Source organism: Auxenochlorella protothecoides, assembly GCF_000733215.1.
Source record: "Auxenochlorella protothecoides strain 0710 unplaced genomic scaffold scaffold97, whole genome shotgun sequence".
NCBI lineage: Eukaryota > Viridiplantae > Chlorophyta > Trebouxiophyceae > Chlorellales > Chlorellaceae > Auxenochlorella > Auxenochlorella protothecoides.
The window spans coordinates 35984-59644 of NW_011934187.1; the positions used below are offsets into that span (position 1 = coordinate 35984).

At 64.0% G+C, this 23661-nt stretch overlaps 7 protein-coding genes across 7 annotated transcripts in view; 2 read left to right on the forward strand and 5 right to left on the reverse strand.

Annotated features, from left to right (window-relative positions):
* Window positions 1-741: 741 nt before the first annotated feature.
* F751_6775 (hypothetical protein) lies at window positions 742-1461 on the reverse strand (the record flags this gene model as incomplete). Its single annotated transcript, XM_011398383.1, has 1 exon — window positions 742-1461. The coding sequence occupies one exon, from the start codon at window positions 1459-1461 to the stop codon at window positions 742-744; it is 720 nt and encodes a 239-aa protein (XP_011396685.1).
* Window positions 1462-2740: 1279 nt separating this feature from the next.
* On the reverse strand, window positions 2741-3094 carry F751_6776 (hypothetical protein; the record flags this gene model as incomplete). The annotated part of the gene is made up of 1 exon (XM_011398384.1): window positions 2741-3094. One exon carries the CDS (start codon window positions 3092-3094, stop codon window positions 2741-2743), a length of 354 nt encoding a protein of 117 aa, XP_011396686.1.
* Window positions 3095-6062: 2968 nt separating this feature from the next.
* F751_6777 (hypothetical protein) lies at window positions 6063-8768 on the forward strand (the record flags this gene model as incomplete). Its single annotated transcript, XM_011398385.1, has 8 exons — window positions 6063-6178; window positions 6550-6648; window positions 6768-6857; window positions 7017-7126; window positions 7625-7740; window positions 7881-7986; window positions 8165-8233; window positions 8383-8768. The coding sequence occupies 8 exons, from the start codon at window positions 6063-6065 to the stop codon at window positions 8766-8768; spliced, it is 1092 nt and encodes a 363-aa protein (XP_011396687.1).
* A 289-nt stretch (window positions 8769-9057) lies between these two features.
* Window positions 9058-9571, reverse strand: F751_6778 (Mitochondrial import inner membrane translocase subunit Tim9; the record flags this gene model as incomplete). The annotated part of the gene is made up of 3 exons (XM_011398386.1): window positions 9058-9171; window positions 9264-9354; window positions 9486-9571. The coding sequence occupies 3 exons, from the start codon at window positions 9569-9571 to the stop codon at window positions 9058-9060; spliced, it is 291 nt and encodes a 96-aa protein (XP_011396688.1).
* Window positions 9572-10075: 504 nt separating this feature from the next.
* Window positions 10076-20441, reverse strand: F751_6779 (Magnesium-chelatase subunit ChlI; the record flags this gene model as incomplete). The annotated part of the gene is made up of 11 exons (XM_011398387.1): window positions 10076-10162; window positions 10342-10429; window positions 10573-10719; window positions 10881-11002; window positions 11244-11377; window positions 11919-11943; window positions 12118-12281; window positions 12437-12509; window positions 12626-12734; window positions 19378-20032; window positions 20330-20441. The coding sequence occupies 11 exons, from the start codon at window positions 20439-20441 to the stop codon at window positions 10076-10078; spliced, it is 1716 nt and encodes a 571-aa protein (XP_011396689.1).
* On the forward strand, window positions 13592-18105 carry F751_6780 (putative serine/threonine-protein kinase; the record flags this gene model as incomplete). Its single annotated transcript, XM_011398388.1, has 11 exons — window positions 13592-13972; window positions 14121-14324; window positions 15006-15074; window positions 15378-15521; window positions 15843-16139; window positions 16206-16430; window positions 16524-16686; window positions 16842-16884; window positions 17151-17319; window positions 17563-17728; window positions 17936-18105. 11 exons carry the CDS (start codon window positions 13592-13594, stop codon window positions 18103-18105), a joined length of 2031 nt encoding a protein of 676 aa, XP_011396690.1.
* Window positions 20442-22415: 1974 nt separating the features above from the next.
* The window catches only part of F751_6781 (60S ribosomal protein L7-2), a gene marked incomplete at both ends in the record, with an annotated part of 2257 nt that continues 1011 nt past the window's right edge, over window positions 22416-23661 (reverse strand). The window contains 3 exons of the mRNA XM_011398389.1: window positions 22416-22970; window positions 23352-23429; window positions 23525-23582. Of these exons, the coding sequence (XP_011396691.1) occupies window positions 22416-22970; window positions 23352-23429; window positions 23525-23582 (691 nt within the window). The remainder of the gene's footprint in view (window positions 22971-23351; window positions 23430-23524; window positions 23583-23661) is intronic.

Consider the following 23661-nt stretch of genomic DNA (forward strand, 5'->3'; position numbering starts at 1 on the left):
GCGCTCGCTCTGCATAGAGTTCTGGATGGGAATATACAGGTGTAACGAGCTTCTCATACGCTTTGACGTATCGTCCCTTCTCGTCTGAGCCGGCGCCAAGCGAGGCTCTGCAGGGTTTCCTCGGCAGACCTGCACCACCGCCACCCACCGAGACATGATGTGACAGGAAGCGTGTCCCGCAGGCTTCTCACTGCGCAAGGATCCAGACCTCGCACTCCTGCCAGGCCTCGCGACGAATAGCGGCACCTGTGTGCGGCTGGTGCCGGTGACCCTTGCGGCGCAGAGGCCCTGTGGCCGTGGCACCCCACACACGCGCAGAGCTGGAGTGGACATGGCTAGATTTCGAAGTACTCGAGGCCACCAAGTGTTTTGAGAGGGATTGGGCGGCCTCCAGGGCATAAGTGCATGGATCAGCACGTGACGGGTTATCCGCGCCTTAGTCATTTGGCCCGTCGACACCTTTCAGCCCAGCCTGCCAATATTTGAAACAGCTTTCAACAACCTCCTCCTCCCAGAAGATTAGAAGCTGCGGTATTGCAGATATGCTGCTGACTATATGGCTGAAATCGATACGTATCACAGGCAAAGTAGGAAATTGGCGTGATGAAAGCAACAGGGTAAGTATGCATGGGGGGTAGGGTATGGTAATGATTGTGAATTGGTCGTGGATACTCCTTGCAGGCAGCGGATGAGCAAGCCCATGAGATCGACCATGGGTTAAAACTGTGCCCGTAAGCCCATTCAGGGGGAGGGCAACGCTTTGCGAGTGGCATGGGGAGACTTCTTTGCAGAGGTTGTGGTGGTGGTTGTGGGGGCGGGAGAGGTGCTCTGGGTGCTGCGGTTTGGAGGAGGGGGGAGGGTGAACTGCACCACGGGGGTTGGAGGAGAGGCAATCTTGTTGCCGTACTCGTCAAAGTAGTAAGCGTAGGCGTAGCCCTCGAGTGTCTCCACGGCGGAGGCAACGAAGTGGCCGCTGTGCTCAAGGGAGTCGGGGGTGTATGCTGTGCCAAAGTCGAAGATGCCCAGCTTGAAGACCACGTGGACCTGAGGGACCTTGTGCTTCAGGAGGACATCATACTGGAACTGAACAGAATGCATGATACCTGCCCAGGCACATCTGGCAGACACCACGGAGATGGTGGTGTATGGCGGCGGTGGTGCAAGGGGCGTGGGGGGTGGGCTGGGGACTGGCGGCGGGGGTGGGGATGACGGTGGCAGGGGTGTCACAGCAATAGAAGGGGATGTGATCTGCTTCCCTGTCGCATCGTAGAAGTAGGCGTAGGCAGATCCTTTCGTAGGCCTAGTTCCAAACACAATCTTGCCCACGTGGGTCAGGTCGTGGGGAATGAAGCCTTCGCTGACTTGGCCAGAATCCATGTCGAACACCACATCCACGCTTTTAGGGACCAGGTCCGAAGTGGTCACGCTGTATACGCAAACTGTTTCCCGAGGATCATGCATATCGCACCGTGCGAAATCCACCGTGATTGAGATATCGTCCTGCGCAGTGGGCAAGGGGCTCCTGTGGGGCAACTGCATTGGCATGCGAGCCGGAGTGAAGACCTCGGGCCATCATGCAGACACCTCCCAGACCTCACCGCTGAAGTAGGTGTGGCTGTGATCACCGCGAGCAGGAGGCCCATAAGGGCGAGGTTCGAGAATCGCCCCATCCCGGTGGGCAGAACAGTCAAGGAGCTGCTGAGTGTGAAAGGAGTCTCGCTTCTATGCTGCGACCCAAGGGGTGCGTGTGCCAGGAATGTGGCAGAATATAATTTATTTGAGGTTTCTCCGCCAACTTGTAGGTGTCAGCGCCAAGCGAATACAGCGACTTGCGTGTCTGCCAGGAAGGGACATAGCAGACTCCGGCTCGGGCAGCGCATCCGGGGGCCGCGCGCTAACACGTGGCCGCGACGACCGCAAATCGAAGCGATTCGATCATGTGAAGCACGGCGAACGTTGAGGAGTAAGAAGGGCGTAGATTTGAGGTGATTCGTTCATGCGCTAAGAAAGAGCGTTGCCTCGACCAGGTGCAAGACTGAGCGAGCCTTGCAATGGGCACTTCTGGAGAGAAGTGTCGCGACATTGGCCCAACTGCAAACACCAATGTCAGCAGTGTTCCGCAATTCCTGGCAAGAGGAGTGGGTGCGATAGACATAGCAATCGACGCGTTGATGCATCTGTGAGCATTACCATAGAGCCCTGACGACCAAGCAAAGGGTGGCTGTGACAAGGAACACCAGGCCCCATTGGTTCACTGGATTGAAAACTCACAGAGCATTGGCAAGGGGATCTGACGTCAACCGAGTACTTCGGGCTGAAATTGTGAATAACGGGAATCGCGAGTGGATCTCGGTCCCAGTTTGAGATTTGAGAACTCCGACAACCCTGTGTCAGCCCGTGCCCAATAGTGCTCCACCCGGGCGCATCCCCATCGAATGCATGCAGCCGGACCTCAGGTTGATTGCATGCCTCCCATCCATCCTTCCGTATCTTACCCCACTTCTCTCCTTCAGCCCGGACATCTCATGGTGTTGCAAGTATGCTGTATACTGCTTCAAATGAAACGCTATATATCACAGACATAAAGGACATTGGCTCGATGAGGAGAAGACAATAGGATAAGTATGCATGGGGGAGTATGGCAATGATTGTGAATTGGTCGTGGAATTCCTTGGAGACCGCAAAGGAGCACTCCCATGAGAGTGACCATGGATTACCCCCCGGCTACTTGCCAGCCTATTCAGGGTGAGGGCAACGCTTTGCGAGTGGCATGGGGAGACTTCTTTGCAGCGATTGTGGTGGTAGTGGGGGAGGCAGAGGGGCTGGCGATGTTGCGCTTTGAAGGACGGGGAAGGGTGACTTGCACCACGGGGGTGGGGGGAGAGTCAATCTTGTTGCCGTACTCGTCAAAGTAGTAGGCGTATGCGTAGCCCTCGAGCGTCTCTACGTCCACAGCACCGAAGTGGCCGCTGTGCTCAAGGGAGTCGGGGGTGTATGCTGTGCCAAAGTCAAAGATGCCCAGCTTGAAGACCACGTGGACCTGAGGGACCTTGTGCTTCAGGAGGACATCATACTGGAAGCGAACGGGCTGCATGTAACCAGGCCAGGCACAACTGGCAGACACCACGGAGATGGTGGTGTATGGCGGCGGTGGTGCAAGGGGCGTGGGTGGGGAGGCAGGGACCGGCGGCGGGGGCGGGGATGACGGTGGCAGGGGTGTCACAGCGACAGAAGGGGATGTGATCTGCTTCCCAGCCGCGTCGTAGTAGAAAGCGTAGGCAGATCCTTGCGCAGTCTTACTTCCAAAGGAGAACCTGCCCACATGGGTCAGTTCGTGAGGGATGAAGCCCGTGCCGACCTCACCCCCAGAATCCATGACCACCATAACAGTTACGCCGGTCTGAACCAGGTCTGAAAGGGTCACGCTGTAGACACATTCTGCTCCGTTGCCACCGCGCGAGGTGCACCGAGCATAATTCACCGTGAGTGAGATATCTTCCTGCGCAGGGTCAGGGGCTCCTGTGGGGCAACTGCATTGGCATGCGAGCCGGAGTGAAGACCTCGGGCCATCATGCAGACACCTCCCAGACCTCACCGCTGAAGTAGGTGTGGCTGTGATCACCGCGAGCAGGAGGCCCATAAGGGCGAGGTTCGAGAATCGCCCCATCCCGGTGGGCAGAACAGTCAAGGAGCTGCTGAGTGTGAAAGGGGTCTCGCTTCTATGCTGCGACCCAAGGGGTGCGTGTGTTGCAGGGATATGTTGAAATGCGATGGATTAGCGTATCTGTTCTCCTTCACAGCCGTCAGCGCCTGATGGTCTCAGCCACTCCGCGTGTCTACCAAACGTGGACTTGGCAGAATCCGGCTCGGGTCGTGGTCCGGAGGGCGCGCGGCACGTGGCCGCCGGGATAGCTGCGCACAGCGGTCGAGTTCGAGCGTGTGGGAGCCAATGTTGCATCAAACATTCACAATTGAGTTATGAATTAAAATATAGGGCATGGTGATGTGGGACCCCCTGTAATCACGGATTTGGCCATGTCCTCGGTGATGGCAATATCGACCATTTGTGCTGTACGATGCAACGCTCGCTCAGAACGGACCGTGTACCCAGTGCTCGACGAATTGGGAAAGCAGGATCTCAAAGTGTCGGGGGTGGCCTGTCCCTGCAAAGGTGTGAGGACCTGGTGTGCGTCCTGCTCTGGGTTCAGTCCAGGCCGGAGACTGATACCGAAACGCCAGATGAACCCCGACGTAGACTTTCAGCAGGATCACATAAGATTTGCGCGGTTTTTTTGCCCTGGATGACTTTGATGAGACCCTGCGTGCATGAACTGCTGATTGCCCCCCCTTGCCATAAATTGGCCACAATTCTGATGAGCATGGGAAGTGCTGTGGTGAATTCGTTTGCAGAATGCTGACATGTCGGATCTGCTGTCGCTTTTAGGGAAGGCCATGTAGCAGTGTTGGTAGCATCCCCTGAAAGTTGCAGGGCCTACTGCTCATCAAGGTATTATTCGGACTGCCTTCGGAGAACAAAGAGATGCCAACCTCCCAGCGTGCACAGGCGGCAGGTGCATGTTGTCGTCGGAAAGAGCACCGATTGGAGCATGCACGCATTGCGTAAGCTCGTAGATACATCGATGGAACCAGGGCGGTATCGAGCTTACAGGGTGGGTACCCTGGAACTTGGGAGCGCTAGCCGGAGGCGGGCATTGGTATATGGACGACAAAGAGATTCAGCTACTTGAGGCATGCATCAAAGTGAGGTTCATGAGCTGTGTTACTCCACTGGATCATGGTGGGTCGATGGTTGGAGTACATATCTCCCCTGGCTAGGCGGGGTTTACTGAGTGCAACCACACGTCATAGGGATGATCATTTGATGAACTGCACACCAACGCCCAACCTATGGGGAGAAGTTGAAGCGTCTAACCCGACTGGGTTTGCAGAAGCTTCACAGTAGAAGGTGTATGCAACTCCCAGGGATTCTCCTTGGACAGGAATCAGTGCCATTGCTGAAGATTGGCCCCAAAGTGGTGCAAACATCATCTCACTGCTCAGCCAGCCAAGAGCTCATGTTACATTGGGTACTGAGTGCATGAGAGACTTGCTACAGCCACGGGATTGTGCACGTTTGAGTCGAATGCATCCCCCAGGCCAGCCCTGAGGGCTTCAAATTCCGTTGTGGCAGGCGTCAATATCGAGAGCAACCCCACAGCAAGCCTGACCACTGGCAGCGTGGCATAATCACATTGTGCAGTGTGGAGGAGGGCTTTCATCGGATAATCAATGTTGTCCTTGTGCATGTTAGCAATGGAGGTGCGATGGTCGTCGTGACGAGACGGTCGCGTGCCCTCATAATTCCCGACGACAGCGGGTCTGAGGCTGAACGTCACGGAGCTGGAGCCCCTCCATCTCCGCCCAGGCAATCCGCGCCAGCCCAGTGCCCAACGACATCGCCCCCGAGCCCTCAAGGGGCGACACCTCATGGATCGGCTGCACACACCCAGCCTCCCCTCGCTGAAGAGGACACCTCAGGCAGCGAAGGTGGGAGCTTTGGTCCAAATCCATTCTCTCAACATCAGGCCCCTGTCTACCTTGATAAACCCCTCGCTTGCCAAGTCCAGCAGGTAGCAGAGGCTGCAGGGAATGGAGGGTGAGGCCTAGGCCGAAGCGTGGAGGGTCGCCTGGTGTGAGAGAGGGCGGACGCCCCGTCGTGAGGGCCCGCCTCCTCGCTGGGGGCCCCGGAGACTACGAGGACGGCGATGACTCCGGGGCGAGCGGAGGTGCGATGCTGGTTGGCTCGCGGGCCATCTGATGTCTCTCCAACCCTCCACACCGCGACCACCTCGCCATCTGCCCCACAGACTTGGGTGACTTCATCGTCGACGACGAGATTGAGAGGACTTCCTCCTCCTCATCCATCGCGGCAGACTCTGAGCGTCCTGGGGATGAGGACAGCGGCGTGCGTGCTGCTGTGCGGCGTCAGCGCATCCTGGCTCGGCGCTCCGTGTTGTGCTCCTCCTCCTCCTCCTCCTCCTCCTCCTCCTCCGGCATGGGCGATGGGGCTGGGGCAGTCTCAGGGCCTGCAGGGGCCAAGACCCTGCAATCCGGCGGCCGTCCCGGGAGGCGTGGCCAGGCAGGCGCCGCGGCACTCGCGCCTTCGCCTGGCACACAGGTGCGGCTGAGGAGGCGGGTGCCCAGGCTGTGTGTGGCAGAGGTCCTGGAGAGGGGGGGCCGGCGCTGGTACGAGGCGGTGCATGCGCAAGGCAGCGAACGCGAGGATGAGGGGGCTGACGCGGGGCCCCCGACGGATGAGGGAGATCCCAGCGCTTCGCTGCGCACCAGCACTAGCGGGTCAGCGCGGGAGGAGGGCGTGGAGGCGGTAGCCCGTCCTCTGCGCCCAAGCCCGGCGCTGGGCGTGCTTCGGTGAGTGGGTGGTCGGCAGGGTTTTGGAGGCTGCGCAAGAGGATTGTGCATGCGGGTGCTTTGGGATGGCCCACCTCTCCCTGCCACCCCAAGCCTCCAACTCCTGGGATGCTGTCCCAGGGCCACTGCCATGCTGGGCGTCCAGCTCTCCAGCTACACCCCACGTCAGCTCTTTGACATTTATTGCGAGTACCGCCTCCTGGTGGACGTAGACCCCGGGTGTGATGAAGCGGGCGGGTGTGTTGTGTCGGATGGTGCTGCGCTGCTCCGGGGCGGAGACGGATTCTACGCTGGGGCTCTAGGAGCACAGGTTGCACACCACTCACACTGTACCTCAGGTACGAGGATCGGGTCGCCACCAGCCCTCAGCACCAGCAGTACTACCGCAATGCAGTGCAGGCGGTGGAATGGAAGCTTGGACGAGCCAGGTACCGAGGGGGCAGGCGAATGGGCAGCTGCTTGGCTTTCCAGAGGCTTCCACCTGAACAGGCGCAGCCTATCTGACCGTCTCACCCGCGTACCTGAGCGTAGGACCCCCCGCTGTGGCCCGCCGCTGACTCCTTGCCCTCGAAACACGTTCCGTGCAGGGATGCGGCGGCCAGCTCCTTTTGGCGATCCTCAGCCAGAGGCCTGGTCGAAGCCCTGGAGACGCTGCCGGGCATCGAGTGCTCCTGGAGCATCGACCCCCTGCAGCCCCGTGCGGGGGATGCTGACCAAGACGATGGCCCCATCTGCCAAGCCTGTCGGCGCTCCAGGTGGATGGAGTGGCAGACCACATGCGTACTCAGGTTTGGAGGAGGTCGACCCATCCTGGTTGACAGGATCCCAGGTCAGTGGCGTCAGGACTCGCCCCCGGCACCCCCCCGCCTGAAGGTCGCACGCGGTTCGGGAACTTGTCCTGCGGGGGCGCCCTGTGGAGCTGCGGACGAGCAGGCGCGCTCCCCGGAGGACAAGCGATCAGTTTGCGGAGGTTTCGCCGGCATTCCAGAGGACCCACAGGCGCAGACCCCTGAGCGAGAGCTCAGGGACCGACTCTGGGGGCCCAGGCAACAGCCAGGACAACAACAATCTCACCACGCGAGAAGCTGAGGGCAGGCGCCGCGCAAGTAGGAGGGGAGCGGAGCATGGGCCCGGGAGAATTCTTTCAGCGCATGGGGGTGCCTCGATCCGCCCTCCCCTGGCGTTCACCCCGCAGGGTTCCTGGTGGGGCGCTTCTGCTGCGCGCGCCTGTTCCTCTACCACGCCCTATTCCACTGGGAGCGGCGCCTGCGAGCGCGGCTGCGCCAGGAAACCAAGAGTGCCTGGGCACAGGTGCATGTCGTGCTTGGGCGTCAAGCCTGCTGCGCATGGCTTTGAGGGCTTGTATCTGCTGGGAAGCCTGCCCGTGATTCCTCGAGCTTTGCTGAACAACAAGGCCTCACACCAACGTGCACGCCCTTGACCTGCCGCAGATCAGGGGCGAGAGCAGCCGTGGGGAAGTTGCTGCACGCGTGCTGGCAAAGTCCTCCCTCCTGGAGACCCTGTACGATATCTTCTCCCGCCTCTGCCAGCTGGCAGGTGAGAATGTGCAACAGGTTGGATGGGCCAGGAAGCAGCCATGGACACATGGCTTCCTCAATCTGCCCAGAAGTGACGTTGCCAATGTCACCTGCCCAATAGGGGCCATGTGCTCTCATATCTATCTGGGATAGGATGTGGCAACTCACACACCTTTCCCCCTTTCTTTATCCCCCAGACCAGTACCTGCTGAGCGGGGGAGAGGGGGGCTACCGCGGCCGCTTCGGCGCGCCCGACACCTCCGCCGGTGCGTCGGCGGGGTGCCGTGGTGGTGGGGCCAGTCCTGCATGCCGCGGTGCCCTGGGCCCGGCCTGGACTTCACATGTCTTGCGGTTGCCAGCGCCCTGGCATCCACCCCGCGTCCCCCTTGTCCTCCCCACAAATACCGCACCGCAGAGATCCATGCGCTCGTGGAGTCCCTGCACGACGACGTCGAGGCGGAGGAGAGCAGCGTGCGCTGGGTGGGGTCCTCCCTCGACCAGTCGGGCGAGAGCGGGGGGAGTGGGGAGGTCGTCAGCAGGGCGGCGGCCCGGCCGGATAATGGCCCCGGCGAACCAGGGCGAGCGCCGCCTGGCGGGGCGGGTGCCGGCGACATGAGCGCGCCTTCCTCCTCGTCTGGCGGGAACGCCGGCTCTGAAGCCCGGCGCCAAGCATCTTCGGGTGCCATCGGCCGCGGCGCCGAACCCGGCGGCGAAGCTGTTGACGCGGCAAGGCCCGGAGCTGCACTCGCCAGGCGAGGCCGCCACGCCGTCATCTTGACCTCGCTCGACGACAGCGAGTGACGTGGGGCAGCACTTATTTTGGCATTCGACCTTGGGCTGGTCATGTACACTGATACGCCGGCTGTGCATTATGTCTCACGCTGTCTTTCCTGAACCTATGCTGAACGCTTGCTGCACACTCACTGGTACTCGTGCCCAATGGGGCAGCACATCAGACTGTGGGGGTCAACGCCATCAATGCGTTGTAACAGGAGGCGCATGCCATGCCCAGCAGGGTGAAAATGGGCGCGATGCATCGCTGCTCGGGCAGGGTTGGCGCTCAGACGGCACTGGACCGCAAGGGAGGAGCCTACTTGCCCTGCAGCCCGGCCATCTGCTTTTCTGCGGCGGCAGTAAATTCCCCAAACCGCATGCCCACGCGGGCAGAGTGCTTCATGAACTTCTCACAGCACTTTTGCACGCACTGCAAGGGACATCGGGACGGGAGGCTGCTCAGAAAGATCCGGGATGGTAAGGCAAGCAGGGGGTGGCAGCAATACTCTCAAGGACCCGCACCTTCTCCTCTGTTGCGTCGAGGTCCTTGCGCCGGAAAGAGTCCACGCAGTCCGTGAAGCACTTTTCTACCAGATTGTTGTACATGCGCATGCTGCAAGGGTCGCGAGAGGCATGTTGAGCGCATATGAACTCATAATGCATGCAGGGACATGGTCAGACCCGGGCTGGTACCGAAGCTCCGCGAGAGCACCGCACCACTGACACAACAACTTTTATTAGCACCTGTCGCGTGTCTGCATTGTCTCTATCGCCTGCAGCAGCTCCTGCTGCTGGCCCTCCGAGAAGCCGCTGGCGTCGGGACCGCTCATCGTGGTCGAATCCGACGAAAGGCTGCCGACGGCTGAAACTTCGAATGGAATCTTCCTATATATTAGGATGAAGAAGATCGTTTCTGTGAAGGCAGGAAGCAGCACTAGAGGGGCAGCGTAAATGCGGGGCTGAGCATTTGAGTGCTGAGCTTGCTGCGGAGAACAGGTTCATGCAGAACTTGTTGGGTCTGCATGACTGATTCCGTTGTGAGGCAATTGGGGAGTTGACAGTCGACCCACCGTTGGATTCTCAGCAGAGAATATTGCCCTGGTATCCCAACAAGACACCAGTGCTCTTATACTTTCATACACGAGGAAGCATGCGAGGGGTCCTGCATGCAACTGATAGGGGATCTGAGCAACCTGCAGAGCGCGCCAGGCTTGGCGATGCACTTCGGAGCAAGCACCTCGCGGCACCGGGTGCTCTGGTCAGAGGCCTGGTGGCAACTATTGCGTCGATGCCACCAGCATCCCCTAGTGAGCATGTCTGGCAGTCTGTCGCTCTCAGCGCGGCAGGCCACCCCATGCGCCGGCTTTCTTGGGCTTGGATGCAGCCTCCGCCGCCTGCTTCTTCTTGGCCTCTTCCTCCTTCTGCACCCACATGACCATGGCAGTAAGGCATGAGTTAGAGACGTGGGGGAGTAAAAGCGTCCTCTGCCTCATAAACATCCGCAAAAAATCTGAGACAAGATCCCCGTCACGTCCTCATCCTGAACCCTGCGCAGCCCCCACAAGCCCACCTCCCTCCATAGGCCATACCCAGCACCCACCTCCACCGCCTTTGGGTTCAGCATGCGGCGCAGGGCCAGGGCGACCTTGACGTTGTTGTCCAGGGGGTCCAGGGGATCCTTGCGCAGCCTGCACGGGCGTTGCAGATTGGATGGAGGCTGCGGTGTGAGGGCACCGAAGAACACGGGCCCAGCCCGGCTTTGCTGGCGCCTGACACCCTGAAACTGGGCCGACAGCATACTGGCCATAGGCGCGTCCCCCAACAAACCCACCGGTGGCTCAGGGCCATGGAGGCCAGGGGCACGACATCCTCGAGGACCACCTCCTTGCGGCCCTGCAGGGCCACCGCGGCTCTCACCGCCCGGTTGAGCACGATGTCGCCCCGGATGCCATCGGTGTCCAGCAGCGAGCACAGCTCACTGCGGCGTCATGGGCGAGGGAGGGTGTACTTGTCAGGGAAGGAGAGTGCATGCTTGTGAGTGAGAGGGTGGGGACTCAGCAATGCCCGGGCAGGGCCTCCCATCCCCTATTGCCGCACCCCAGCTCGCTCACTTTTGCACCCACAGCTCACCACACCCACCTGATCTTGAGCTTGATGTCCCTGGACACCGTCACCTCGGGCAGCAGCTGCCGGGCGCGCTCGAGCTGCTCCACCAAGGCCTCCTGCTCCGCCGCCACCGTCTTCAAGAAGGCCGCTGGATTCTGCATAAAAGAAAGGGGGTGGTCGGGCCAAGGGCTGCGTATCTGGGACTGGGCAGAGGCTGGTCGGGGGCCGCTCCTCTTCGCAGAGCCTGCGCACGGTCTGCACGGCGTGCAGAACACACTGGGGCAGGCGCGGGCAGGGTACGTGGATCCTCGCAGGCCGGCGTCAGCGAGGGTTGCAGCGCACAGGGGCCCTTGCGCGCCACCTCCCTGTACACCCCTCCCACTCGACACTGCGCACCCCCTCAAAGGCGAGTCGGTCCAGGACCATGCGTGTCCGCTGCGAGGTCTCCTGCAGGGTGCCGACCGAGACGGACAGCCCAAACCGGTCCAGGAGCTGGGGCCGCAGCTCGCCCTCCGCTGGGTTCCCGGAGCCTGGGCGGGGTGCAAGAGGATGGGGAGCGGCTGCATTGCTGGGTCCGGAAGAGCAGGCGCAGGCGGTCGTGCCACTGCATGCCTTCCTCGACCTGGAGCGCACATCCAATTCACCCCCCCCCCCACCCCCACCCACCCCCCCCACCCACCAATCATGATGAACGACGCCGGGTGGACGATGGAGATGCCCTCCCTCTCCACAGTGTTGCGTCCGCTTGCAGCTGCCCAAGGGGGTAAATCAGGGTGCTGTGACAAGCCGGCTCAAGGGCAGGAGGGGACCGCCGAGGGTGATTTCAAAGCCTGGCTTCAGGGCAAGCCCTGTCTCGAGGGAAGTCCTGATACACCACCCTCAACATCACCACCCAGCTCCCGTAATGCACCCTCCCTTACACCTGGCCCAGGGGCCTCGCCGTCCCACAGCCAGGCATTGTACACGATCTGCACCCTCCGCTGCACCACGCACCAGCATCGAGCACCACGTCCACCAGCCCATCGTCGAGCAGGTTGACTTCATCGACATACAGGATGCCCCTATTGGCACGCGCCAGCAGCCCAGGCTCGTAGGCCTGAAGAGGTGGGGTGAGGTGGTGGTCTCCTTGGCACAAGGCAGCTGAGACTCAGGGGGACACAGACCGGCGTGCAAGTTGATGTACGGGGTGCGGCTCCAGGTCGTTTCAATCAAGGTAGCCCAGCCTCTCTCAGCCCCACCCCGCGGCCTGGTCAACCACAAGCACACCCACCTTGATCCCCTCGGACAGCGCCTTCTCGACGTCGATGGTGCCGCAGATGCGGTCCTCCGTGGCTCCCAGGGGCAGCTCCACGAGCGGGGTAGGCTTGCGCACGGTCTCCAGTGGGATGCCCGCCCTGAGTGCGGCCAGGGGCTCGGGCCCCATCAGGCCGGGGTCTAGAGGGGGGGTGCAAAGACAAGGAGGGTGGGGACTCGGGTGTGCAGGCTGCACTTCCTTTCGTGTTCCAGTACCTGTTGTCTACATGGCACCCGCCCGCCTGGCTCCAGGTCCCCATTGTTCCAACTATGATCCCCCTCTCCATGCCACTCACCAGTGGGGCTAGAGTTAAAGGGGTCATCCTTGACCACCTGGATCTCAGGCAGGACATCCACCAAAGCCCTGACCTGTGATTGCATGACCGAGTGTGTCTTGGGGCTGTGCCACATGGATGCTGCGACCATGGCATGGCAGCACATCATCATGCCACAAGAGAGGGCTCGACATGGAGCACCAGACGCACCGCAACAGATTTTCCTGTGCCTCTGTCGCCCATGATGAGAGCCCCTCCAATGGAGGGATCCACCACGTTGAGGAGCAGGGCCAGCTTGAGCTCTTCCTGACCCGCGATCCTTGTGAATGGAAAGGCTAGGCGTCTGGTGCGGGTGCCAGGTTCCATGACCACAGCACCTTCGGCAGTTGAACTCAGGTGTGAAATACGGTGTGGCTTCTGGTGACCATGTCCGCATCTTGACAGTTGGGGGTGTTGACTATGTGCGGCCCGCATGGGCAAGCTGCGACATGGGGCCTGTGTCATGATGGGGCATCGAAGGGCGGATAAAGCCGCCATCCTGAGCCTCCGTTACGCACACTTTGGAGACCAAATTGCATACATTCAAGGTGCGACTACATCGATTCCAGTTGTTTTCGCATGGAGCGATGACGTTCCGCATGGGCATCCCGGATTTCGGCTGACTTTCTTCCTCCTCCCAGAGTCCAGCTGGTCGCGTTGCTGCTTGGTCATTCTACGAGTGCTTTTGGAAGTAGGCATTCTCTAGACTCCTTGCGACAAGTTTATTTTCATGGGGGGATGAATTTGCTCACAAGGTCAAGGGGTCAGGGCTGACATGGTCTGGACCATCAGGATTGCTGACCCCTGGAGACCTGGCCGTTTGCTGTCCAGCCATGGTGCACTCACTCTCAATGTAGTAGAATTTGTGGGAATGGACCCTTCCCTTCCTTGAGGATTGCATGCCTTGAAATCAGTGCAGGTGTGATATCAGCACCAGTCAAAGCCCCTGTCTGCTCATGGTTGAGCGATTTTGCCCTACTCTGAATCTGGGGTCTGCGGCTGCCGAGGATCCTGCACCTGCATGACTCTCTCCCAAAACGACTGCGAGAAGTTCCCTGCTGCACCTCTTTATCGAGTTCGAAAGGCAGCATCTTAACCTTTCCATTGCAAAGCATGTGCTCTGACGAACATCCCTAGATGGACGGCCCCGACTCCCCCTTTGCGGATGCCACCCTGCCGGGTGTGACCCCCTTTGATCGCGGGGATGATGGCCCCAACACTCGGGACACTCGCGAGCATGTTGGACCAGCTACAGTCCCCAGGACCTCCCCAAGCCCGGGTCTGCACATGCCTCTGCAGCTGGGGGGTGCTGCCAGCATCAGCATCCTGAGCCCCTTCATGCAGTCCCAGCCCGCCTCCTACGTGCGATCTGCCAATGGAGAGTGGAAGGCCCTGGACACGCTCGGCGAGGCCAGCGAGGAGACCCTGTCCCCCCGCACGTCGGTGCAGCCCCCCGAATACCCGTCGTTGCCCTCCGAGGAAGCCTCCCGGCGCGGCCCCAGCACCGACGCCTCCCAGGTGAGAGGGCGTTGCTGGTCGCACTCAATGTCCCCAGCTTCACTCAGGCCCGGGGGTGCATGAGCCTGGTGACGGTGTGCAGCTGTCCAGAGGCCCCTGACCTGCTCATCGTCCATCGATCCCGCGTGCCCCTGCCGCCACCCCGCAGACCATCTGTGTGCCGGAGGCGCGTCCACGAGGCGTGCCGGCCCAGTGCCAGGACACCCCCTTCCCACGCGACGCTGCTCCCTCACGGGAGGCCAGCATGCACGGCGAGTCAACCCCCAGCGCGGCGCCCCCCCCCGCCATCACGACGCAGCCACGGGAGGTGCCGCAGAAAGGGAGCGGCAAGCGCGAAGCCAAGGGCTCCTGGGTCGCCTCGCCCCGCGCCAACCCTGCCAGCTCCACCTCCCCACGTCACCCTGGCACCACTCTCCAAGACTCGCCAAGGGGGCCCACCGCTGCCGCCCCTCACCCGCCCGCCAGCGTCCCGGCCGCGAGGGTGCACGCAGATCCGGCCGCCGCCGCCTACGCTTCGCCCGGGCGATCCCCTCGTGCCAGCGTAGACATGGTGGCCGCCGCCGTCACCGCCGCGGCTGCGGTCATGGCTGCGGGCCCCATCCTGGATCAGCAGCAGCAGTTGCTGCAGCAGCAGTATGGCGTGGTTCTGCAGCCCCAGCAGCAAGCCCAGCTCCAGCAGCAGCAACTCGCACAGCTGCGCCTGCCTCAGCAGAACCAGTTTGCGCAGCTGCAGCTGCAGCAGCAGGAGCAGCAGCAACATTCACAGCTCCTCTTGCTGCAGCAGCAGCAGGCGCAGCAGCAGCAGCAGCAGCAGGCGCAGCAGCAGGCGCAGCTGCAGCAGCAGGCGCAGCTGCAGCAGCAGGCGCAGCAGCAGCAGCAGGCGCAGCTGCAGCAACAACAGCAGCTGCAGCAACAGGCGCAGCTGCAGCAACAACAGCAGCTGCAGCAGCAGCAGCAGCTGGCTGCCGTCGCGGCGGCCGCGGCGGCTGTGGCTGCCGCGAGCGTCTCGGGGCCCAGCCTGCCCTCCATGCAGTCCTTCCCCAGCGCCGCGACCTCGGGGGCGGTGCAGCTGGACGGGCCGCGCCTGGCCCCGGCGAGGACGGTGAGAGCTGGTGCCGGCTGATTTTGGTGTGCTGCACGGGGCAGGGGAAGCACGTGGCCTGTGGGAGGAGCGTGAGAGATGTTTTGCCGATGAAGTGGCTGTGGGTGCGGAGAAGGAGGCGCACATGCGTTCCTCAGACTGTCTTCTCCGTGTGTGTGTGTCTCTGAGTCAACCCAGTGCTTTGGCCGCGGGTCATACGTTGCGTGAGGTCATCCACCTCAACTTCCCCCCCTCTGATACTTGCGCGCCACCTAAAGGAACACCCCGGGCCCATTTGCACCCCACCGCCCCACTCCTCCCCAGGTCCGAGTTCTGGTGACAACCAGTCCGGCGATGGCCCCGGACCCCGGCGCCCCGGGGACGGAGGCCTCCCTGAGCCGCGAGTTCACGCGCCTGGTGGCCCTGCCCTTCACCACGTCGCGCGCAGAGCTGCTGCGCAACTGCCTGGTGCGCACCTGCCCCGCCGCGCTGCAGGGCCGGGGGGCGCCCACCGGCGGGGGCTCGCCGCGCGTGCGCGCCCTGGCCGACCGCGCCTCGGGCGGCGCCGGTGCGGCGCAGCGGGTGAGGCGGGGGATTCCGGTGACGCGTCTGGGATGTGCAGGGTTTGGTGGGGGCCGGTTCTCGCACGCCACAGGGGCTTGGCCCCCGTGGCTCGAGTGTTCCCGGCGGGGTGCCTACGTCGGCGGGGTTGCGGCGACATGTGCCGCGCGGCGGCGAGATGGTTGAGCCCCCGAGGACGCCCCCCCTCCCCTCTCCCACCACGTGCAGGCGGTGTTCACGATGCGGTACCGCCTGCCGCAGGACCCCGACACGCTGGTGGATCTGGTCGACGACGCCGACGTGGCGGCGATGTGGGACGAGCTGGTGGACAAGAACGCGGGCCTGGCGGACGCGGGGCTGGCCCCCACCAAGCTCCACCTCTTCCTGTCCTCGCGCTGGGGCTGGGTGCGGCCCTCCGAGTCGGAGTCGGACGAGGTTGGCCTCTGCGTCCCGCCCACCCTGGGCAGCTCCATGGGCTCCGCGGCGGACACCGCGGACGACGATGACGACCTGGCCTCCGGGCCGGTGCATGCCGCTCACGCCAGCGCGCGCGACCTGCGCGCCGCCGCCGCGCGCGGCGACCGCCTGGAGGTGGCCGCGCCGGGGGACGTGTGGCTGTCCAGCATGCTGGGCGCCGGGACCTACGGCGACATGTACCGCGGGCGCTGGCGCGACTGCGACGTGGGCGTCAAGGTCATCAACCCCGCGCTCATGGGCATGGAGCGCGCGGGGCGGCGCGACTGGCTCGACTTCCTCGCGGCGCGCGCCGAGATGGTCAGCCTGCGCCACCCCAACCTGGCCGAGGTCTACGGCTTCGTGCTGCCGGAGGGGGAGGGGGCCGCCGGCGCCGCCCCCGCCGCGCCGCCGCCGCCGCCGGGCCCGGGTGGGCCCGGGGTCAACCTCGCGCAGGCCCACCAGCGCCTGCCGGGGCGCCTGGTGCGCGGGCCGGCCGTCATCATGGAGTACGTGTCGGGGCGCAGCATGGGCACCGCGCTGCACCGCCGCGACGACGTCGTGGCGGGGCGCCAGCACCGCCTGCGCTTCCTCCTCGACACCGCGCGCGCCATGGAGTGTGAGTGTGCGATGGGGGCGGGGGCTGGCCAGGGGCCCGATGCCGCGGAGGGGCGGGGTGGGGGCCGGGGCCGGGGGCGACGCCGTGCAGGCGCCGGACTGCAGCGCAGGAGAGCCTCGGGCCATGCCCCTCCCCCCGACCACTCACTCCTGCAGACCTGCACGCCAAGGGCGTCACCCACTTTGACCTCAAGTCCTCGTGAGTCCCGGGAGCCAAGGGGCGGCCGGGGGGGTGGGGGGGTGGAACGGGGCCGGCGCACGCGTGTATCCCCCCTCCCTCAAGGTGCAAGTGCCGGCGCTCGTGTGTCCCTGAACGGGCGCCCAGGCATCCTGGTCGACCCTGCCGGGGCGCCTGAAGCCTGGGGTTGGTGGCGCGCTGGACGCCCAGGCAGCATTCGCGTCACACCCTGCGATCTGCTCACCATGCACTCCACCCTTCACTCCCCCCTCTCCTGCCCCACACAGCAACATCCTGCTGGGCTGGCGCGGGCGGCGCCCCGTGGCAAAGGTCTGTGGGTACGGCATGTCGCGGCACAGCCACGTGGGAACGCACGCCCCAATGCCCAGCAGCCATGGCGTCCTGCCCTGGACGGCGCCGGAGATCGTCAGGGCGCCGGAGACCATGTCGGCCAAGGTGAGGGGCCCTGCTGTTTCTCGGCTCGTGTGGGTCGGTGACCAGGCAATGTCGACTCTGGGTGGCTGGGACGGCTGGCGGCCATGGATCACTGCGCCTGCGCACCGACCGGGGCACGTGAGTCTGCTCGCCCCCTCGGCTAGTCACTTTGCGGCAAGTGCGCCGGGCATCGTCGGTCTGCTTGTGGCGGGCCTTCTAAGGTCCCCCTTCCATTCCCCAACCCCTCTCCTGTCTGCACTCCAGGTGGACATCTATTCGTTTGGCATCGTGATGTGGGAGGCGCTGACCATGGCCGCGCCCTTCAAGGACGACCTGTCTGCCTACCTGCTCCGCCTGGTGAACACCCGGGATGTCATCCGGCCGCCCGTGCCAGGACTGGACGGCGAGCTGGGCAGCGTGGTCGAGCCTGGTGCGCACCCACGAGCGCTGGGCACTTTGCTGGAGGGACGAGGGTTTTTTCACCACAGCCACAGCCGCACTGGGCATGCCAAGGAGCTCGGGTTCGCAGCTGTACAGGGCACCTGTTCCCAGATCCAAGGGTATCCGACGCCCCTGTCGTCGGCCCCCGTCCAACGCCCCCTGACCCTTGCTGCTCCCCCCCTTCATCCCATCACAGGGCCTGGCTGGATCGCGCTGATGCAGGAGTGCTGGGCGGAGGACCCCGCGGCCCGGCCCGACTTCCCCACCGTCGTGGACAGGCTGCGCAGGATCGCAGGCAGGGCGCGCGCCGAGGAGGCCGCCGCCAAGCAGGCAGGGCCCCTGAGCCCCCGGGCAGAGCGCGACTGAGCGTCGCCACCGGCCACCCACACTTTCGTTTTTGGGCTGTGGCAGCCGCGAGGGCGGCTCCCGGACAGGGTTTGCTGCCGGCCACTGATGGGCTGGGCGGCTCCACTGCGCCCAGCTCCTCACCCATCTTTTCGGTCCCAGTACTTGCCCTTTCATTCTTCGCCCTCCTCATCGACAAAACCCTGTCGGACAGAGACTCCTCACCCCATGCGCTGTACTGGGCAAGGGTGGAGGATATTGAAACACTCATTTTCCTCGCTTTCTCGTACCCAGTCCCTCTCCTTTTGCTACTACATGTTTTGCCTTCAGTATGTCTATCCAGGATAGAGCCTCACTCGTGCCGCCCATATTGTCGGGCCCAAGCCGATGTCGCTGCATTGTGCAGCGACCAACTAGGAACCTACTCGGATCATCCTCTGAACATGCATGCCACGGACCGCAGAGGGGTCCACCAAGATCTACCTTTTTGTGACCAGTCACCAAGCAAAGCCCTGCTGTTCATGAAGGGCTTGAAAGCCTGGGAAGGCCGGCCTGACCATGTTCACTAAGAAGCGAGCATCATTTGTTTGTTGCAGGGGGAAGAGAGGTATTGCTGTCCCTTGTAGGAGAGACGCAGTATGCTAATGAGACAAACCTTCTTGCCAATGGCGAGCAGGTACAGGATGAGGGCACCCATGCAAGCACACATGAAATCCATGGGCCATGGCCAGGCTGCACCCTTGAGCATCGGCTGGGCCTTCTGAAGCGTGATGACATGCCGGCTGTGAGCTCAGGGTCAATCCCTTCTTCATACAGAGGAGGGCAAATGTACGAGGCAGCGCCTGATTCCTGCACCATGGTGTTTCTCCGCTGACAATTCTACGAGGCATCCGAGTCTTCCTCTTTTCCGACCTTCTCCTCGCCTTTGTCCCGCTGACTAGACGGGGGCGGGAGTTGCACCGTGCCCTGCGCGGCATCGCCCTCCAGCCCCAGGCTGACGTGCTGCGCCAGCCAGTCTGGCAGCACAGAGAGCGGGGAGCGCTTGGAGCGCAGCGTGTCGCCGGCGGCCTGGGTGACGATCACGCGCGCCAGGTCAGCCCCGAACCTGGGCAGGAAAGCAGGAGAGGGGGGACTTGGGGGCGGGGCCCCTGGGGTCGGCTGAGTGGCCATCGCAGGACCGACAGGAGTCTCACTGAGGGGCGCCACCTCGTGCCTGCCTGGGTCAGATGCCTGCCTCGCACTGACCTCGACCCACTTCTGCACCCCGGCCCCCACCACAACACATCACCACACCTCGCCAGCTGCGGTGTCGGGGCCAGGGGCGACCCGGTGACGAGCATGGCCACCCCGCGGTCCTCCTCCACGCCCCGGACGCCCAGCGCCTGCAGCGTGGCCCCCGGCACCGCCACCACCCAGTCCAGGCGCTCGGGGTGGTGCAGCGCGGCGCTGCCCCAGGTGGTCAGCCCCACCCGGGTGCGAGCGGGGAGCATGAGCGTGAGGTCCAGCGCCGCGGCGGTCAGCCCGCCGCCGTCGTCCACCACCGCCTCCAGCCCGGACACGCCCGCGCTCACGCGCTCGGGCAGGCGCGGCACGGCGCCACCCAGCGAGCGCAGGCGCGCCAGCGGCTCCAGCAGCGCGCCACTGGAGGACAGCGTGACCTCCAGCGGGTCGACCCGCACCAGGCAGGCCGCGGCGGGGAGCAGCGCGTCCTGCGGCACCACGCTCAGGCGCACGGCCAGGGGCCGGTCCTCGGGCCCCAGCGTGAGCGTCGCGCCCAGCAGCGGGTTCAGCCGCGCCAGCAGGCGCCGGGCCAGCGGCGGCAGGCACTCCAGCGCCAGCTCCAGCGGGGCGGTGAGCAGCGTGTAGCCCTGGCTGGTGGTCCAGCCCCGCAGCGTGCCGTGCGCAACCCGGGAGTCCACGCGGATGCTGGTGGGAAGCTGGGGCCGGCCTGTGCGGGGGAAGGGAGGATGGTTGATCGAGCAGCACAGGGGTGGGAACCGGGCTGAATGGGGGTGGGAGCGTAAAAGGAAGAGCAGCATAGATGTGTCATGCTCTTGGGCTCTGCACACATCAGGGAGCGGGGGCCCGGCAGGGAGAGGGCTTGCGCCGTAAAACTACAGCATGGCGGCTGTTGATGCCCCAGCTGAGAGGCTGGGGGACGCCCATGGGCCGGCGGCATGCATGCCACCTCACAAACTCCCCCGCTCAAAACCTCTACCCCCAGCAGCACCCCCACCACCCCCACCCGCCGCAAGGGGGAGCAGCATCTGGGGCCTGCGCTGCGCCCAGGCCAGGTCCTCGCCCACGCCATCCTTTCCGGCCTCCTCCAGCGCGGCCAGGCCCTGCAGCACCTCCATGTGCACGTGCTCGCCGGCAGCCTCCTTGAAGGCGAGGGGTAGGTTGAGCGCGCCGTCGGCTGTCTGGCAGTGCACCCAGGGCGTGACCAGCTCGCCGGAGAAGGCCACGGCCGCGTCGGCGCGCTGGAGCGCCGGGGGCACCGCGCCGCGCGACCGCCGCGCGCGCGCCTCGCGCTGCGCTCGGCCCTCCCGCCCGCGCCACAGCCGCACCGCCAGCTCGCGCAATGACAGCGGTTTATTTGCCGGCTCCTCCTCCCAGGCGTGCGGCGCGGGGGCGGCCGCGCCCTCTGGCCGCACCAGGATCAACGGCCGGCGCTCCGACCCGCGCCCCGCGCTGCTCTCCTCCTCGAGCGCCGGCAGCCGGAAGCGGCGCGTGGCCTGGCGCCAGCCAAAGGCGGCGGCCTTCACCTCCGCCGCCTCCGGATCGTGCTGCTGAGCCTGGTCCCCTGCCGAGTCCTTGGAGTTGCCAGACCCGGCGTCAGTGTCATCATGCGACCCTCCCTGCCGCTGGCCGCCGGCGGCGGCCCGGGCGTTGGCGCGACGGCCTGCGCGGCCGGCGCCCCGCCCCAGCGCCCGGGCCAGCACGACCCGCTCCTTCAGGTCGGCGGTGGCGCGGGTCGCCTTGCCTCCCCCGCGCCGCACAGCAGGTCGCGGGGGCCACCGCCTGCAGGGGGCGGGGGAGCGCAGCAGGCCGCAGCGCTCCAGCAGGCCCAGCAGGCGCAGCGTGCCGTCTGGCCCCAGCGTCGCGTCCGCGACCGGGCGGTGCACCGTCAGCGTGAGCGGGGCGCGGCTGGTCAGCAGGGAGTGGAGTGGGGCGCTCGAGGTCACGCGCTCGATCTGGAGCAGGGGGCGCTGCGCGCCCGGCGGGGCCAGCCCGGTCTCCTCCCCGGCCTGCCGGTCCTGCCTGGGCCCCGCGCTGCGCCACTCCTCGGACAGCACAATGCCATGGATGGACAGCGGCCTGCCCCAGCCGGCAGACACCCCGTCCACGCTGAGCGTGGCGGGCATGGCCACATTGGCCGCGAACAGCGCCGTCTCCAGACCGAACTTGGTTGACAGGAGGTAGGGGGCGGAGCCCAGCACCAGGCTGGAGAACAGCACCACCGACCCCAGGATTCTAGATTCAGAGGGGGGTGGGTGGGAGGGGGCATGGAGTGCTAAGATGGGGCCCAGCGCTGGGGACCAAGACGTGGGAAACATGCGATGAAGGCCAGGCAAATCCCCAGTTGTCCTGGGCTGCGGCACGATAGTCACAATGGTACCAAACATCTTGCAATGCGGTATGGTGGTCGGTCCCTAAGCCACATGCACGTAAATCCATGCATGCGCGTACTTGAGGGCGCCCTTGAGGACCACTCTGACCAGGCCCGGCGCTCCCTTGCCGACAGGAGGAAGGATGGGATCGCCACCATTTTCACTAGCATGGATCCTCAGCGTGCGTGCAGATCGGCCGCTCGGCGCATTGCGCGCGACCAGATGGCGCAGGCCATGGCCCGACTGCCAGAGCCGGGTTCCTGGTGGGGCCTGCACCAGGGCGCATCGTGTCCCAGCCCGCACCAGGCCTCCCCATGGAGGCATAGTTCCGGGGAGAAGGAGCATGAAATGCCTCCATCCATTGGTTTAGACCTATCAGGCGATCTCCCAGGACGTGGCGATCTCGTGATGGGCATCGGGTACTCCGGGTACGGGATCACCGGCTCCCGGCATGTCGACAGCATATTGCAAGGGGACCTTGCTGTCCCATTTCACCACCGGGCCCGAAAGACCTTTGCTCACCCTTGGCCCCTCACTCATCCTGGTGGTCTTTGGCGAGAATTGGGCATCGATTTGGGAGCGCCTGCCGCTTCACTGCTGTCTACTTGGAGACACTTCACCTCAGTCCAGCCTCAAGATCTTGCCCCCCTTGTGTGCCCGGCTTCGGAAGGACAGCGTGCTTACACACACGTAACATCACCAGCAGCCCTGGCCAGGCATCTAGTTGGAGGCGCGGACGAGGTTGTTGATGAAGTGCTCGCGGTTGCCGGCCTGGCCGCCCTCGATGAAGTGCAGGCGCTTGTGGGAGAGCCCGCCCTTGGCCGCAGACAGCTTGAAGGGCCAGAGGAAGTTGTTTGCCTGCTTGAAGGCCGGGCCCACGGTAAAGATCTCGTGAATCAGGTCCTCCACGCAGATGATGTTGTGCTTGCCGAGCACGCCCTCCACCACGGAGTTGTCGGTGAGCGGGATGCGGTTGCCGTTCACCTTGCCATGTCCGCGCTTGTAGATCAGCTCGCGCACCGACTTCAGGTTGGGGTAGCCGAAGGCGACATAGGGCTCCACGCGCTGCAGCATGCTCAGCGTGGCCTTGTTCACCTTCAGGAAGACGGCGTTGTTGATCTGGCGCAGGCGCAGGAGCTGCAGGATCTTCTTGGTCTTGGGCGCGATGTCGTTCACACCGCGGATGCGTACCACCAGCAGCAGCTTGGCCTCGGGCTCGACGTAGAAGCCGGACTTGGCCTTGGCCTCGCGCTTCAACCGGATCAGGTCGCGCTCCTGCATTGGGGGATGGTGGTGGTGGGGGGGGGGAGTATGAGGATGAGGTGGTGGTGTGTCCGGGCCACGGGGGACCTGATCAATCCCGAGGGTCAAGTGCACACCTCCCTGACGGAGACATGGTCACATGCACATCTTGCAGGATAGAAGAGCCCGATAGTCGGTGCTGCCCGGGGAAGGCCGCCAGACCATGTGCTGGGAACCACCCTCGCCCCAGATGGCCATGCTTGTTCTCCAGCACGATGCCATAGGTCACGATTCACCCTCTCCAACAGATGTGGATCATTTGCTAGCATCCACACCACAGGACGGCTGCCTGCAATCCATGGCAGCCATCCCTCGCAATCCTCCCCGGCCAACGCCACGCCTTCCTGCTCGTACCTGGGAGCGGTACTCCTTGACATACTGCTCGGCGCGCTTGAAGATCTCCGACCGGTTAGCACGGGCCTTCTTCTGAGCCTGTGGTGGGATTTGGGACGGAGGCGGGGGTCGAGCGAAGTGTCCACCCCTCGCACGGCCACTGGCACTGCACGCTGGCGAGCCCCGTCCCTCACCGCGACGGTGGCAGCAGCCTTCTTCTCCGCCCACTGCTCGTCCCTCTTCCTCTTCTTCCTGCACGCGGTATTTGGGGGAGAGTCCAATCAGTATCACCGCCGCGACGGACAGCGCCCAGGCATCGCGGGGGGGGGGG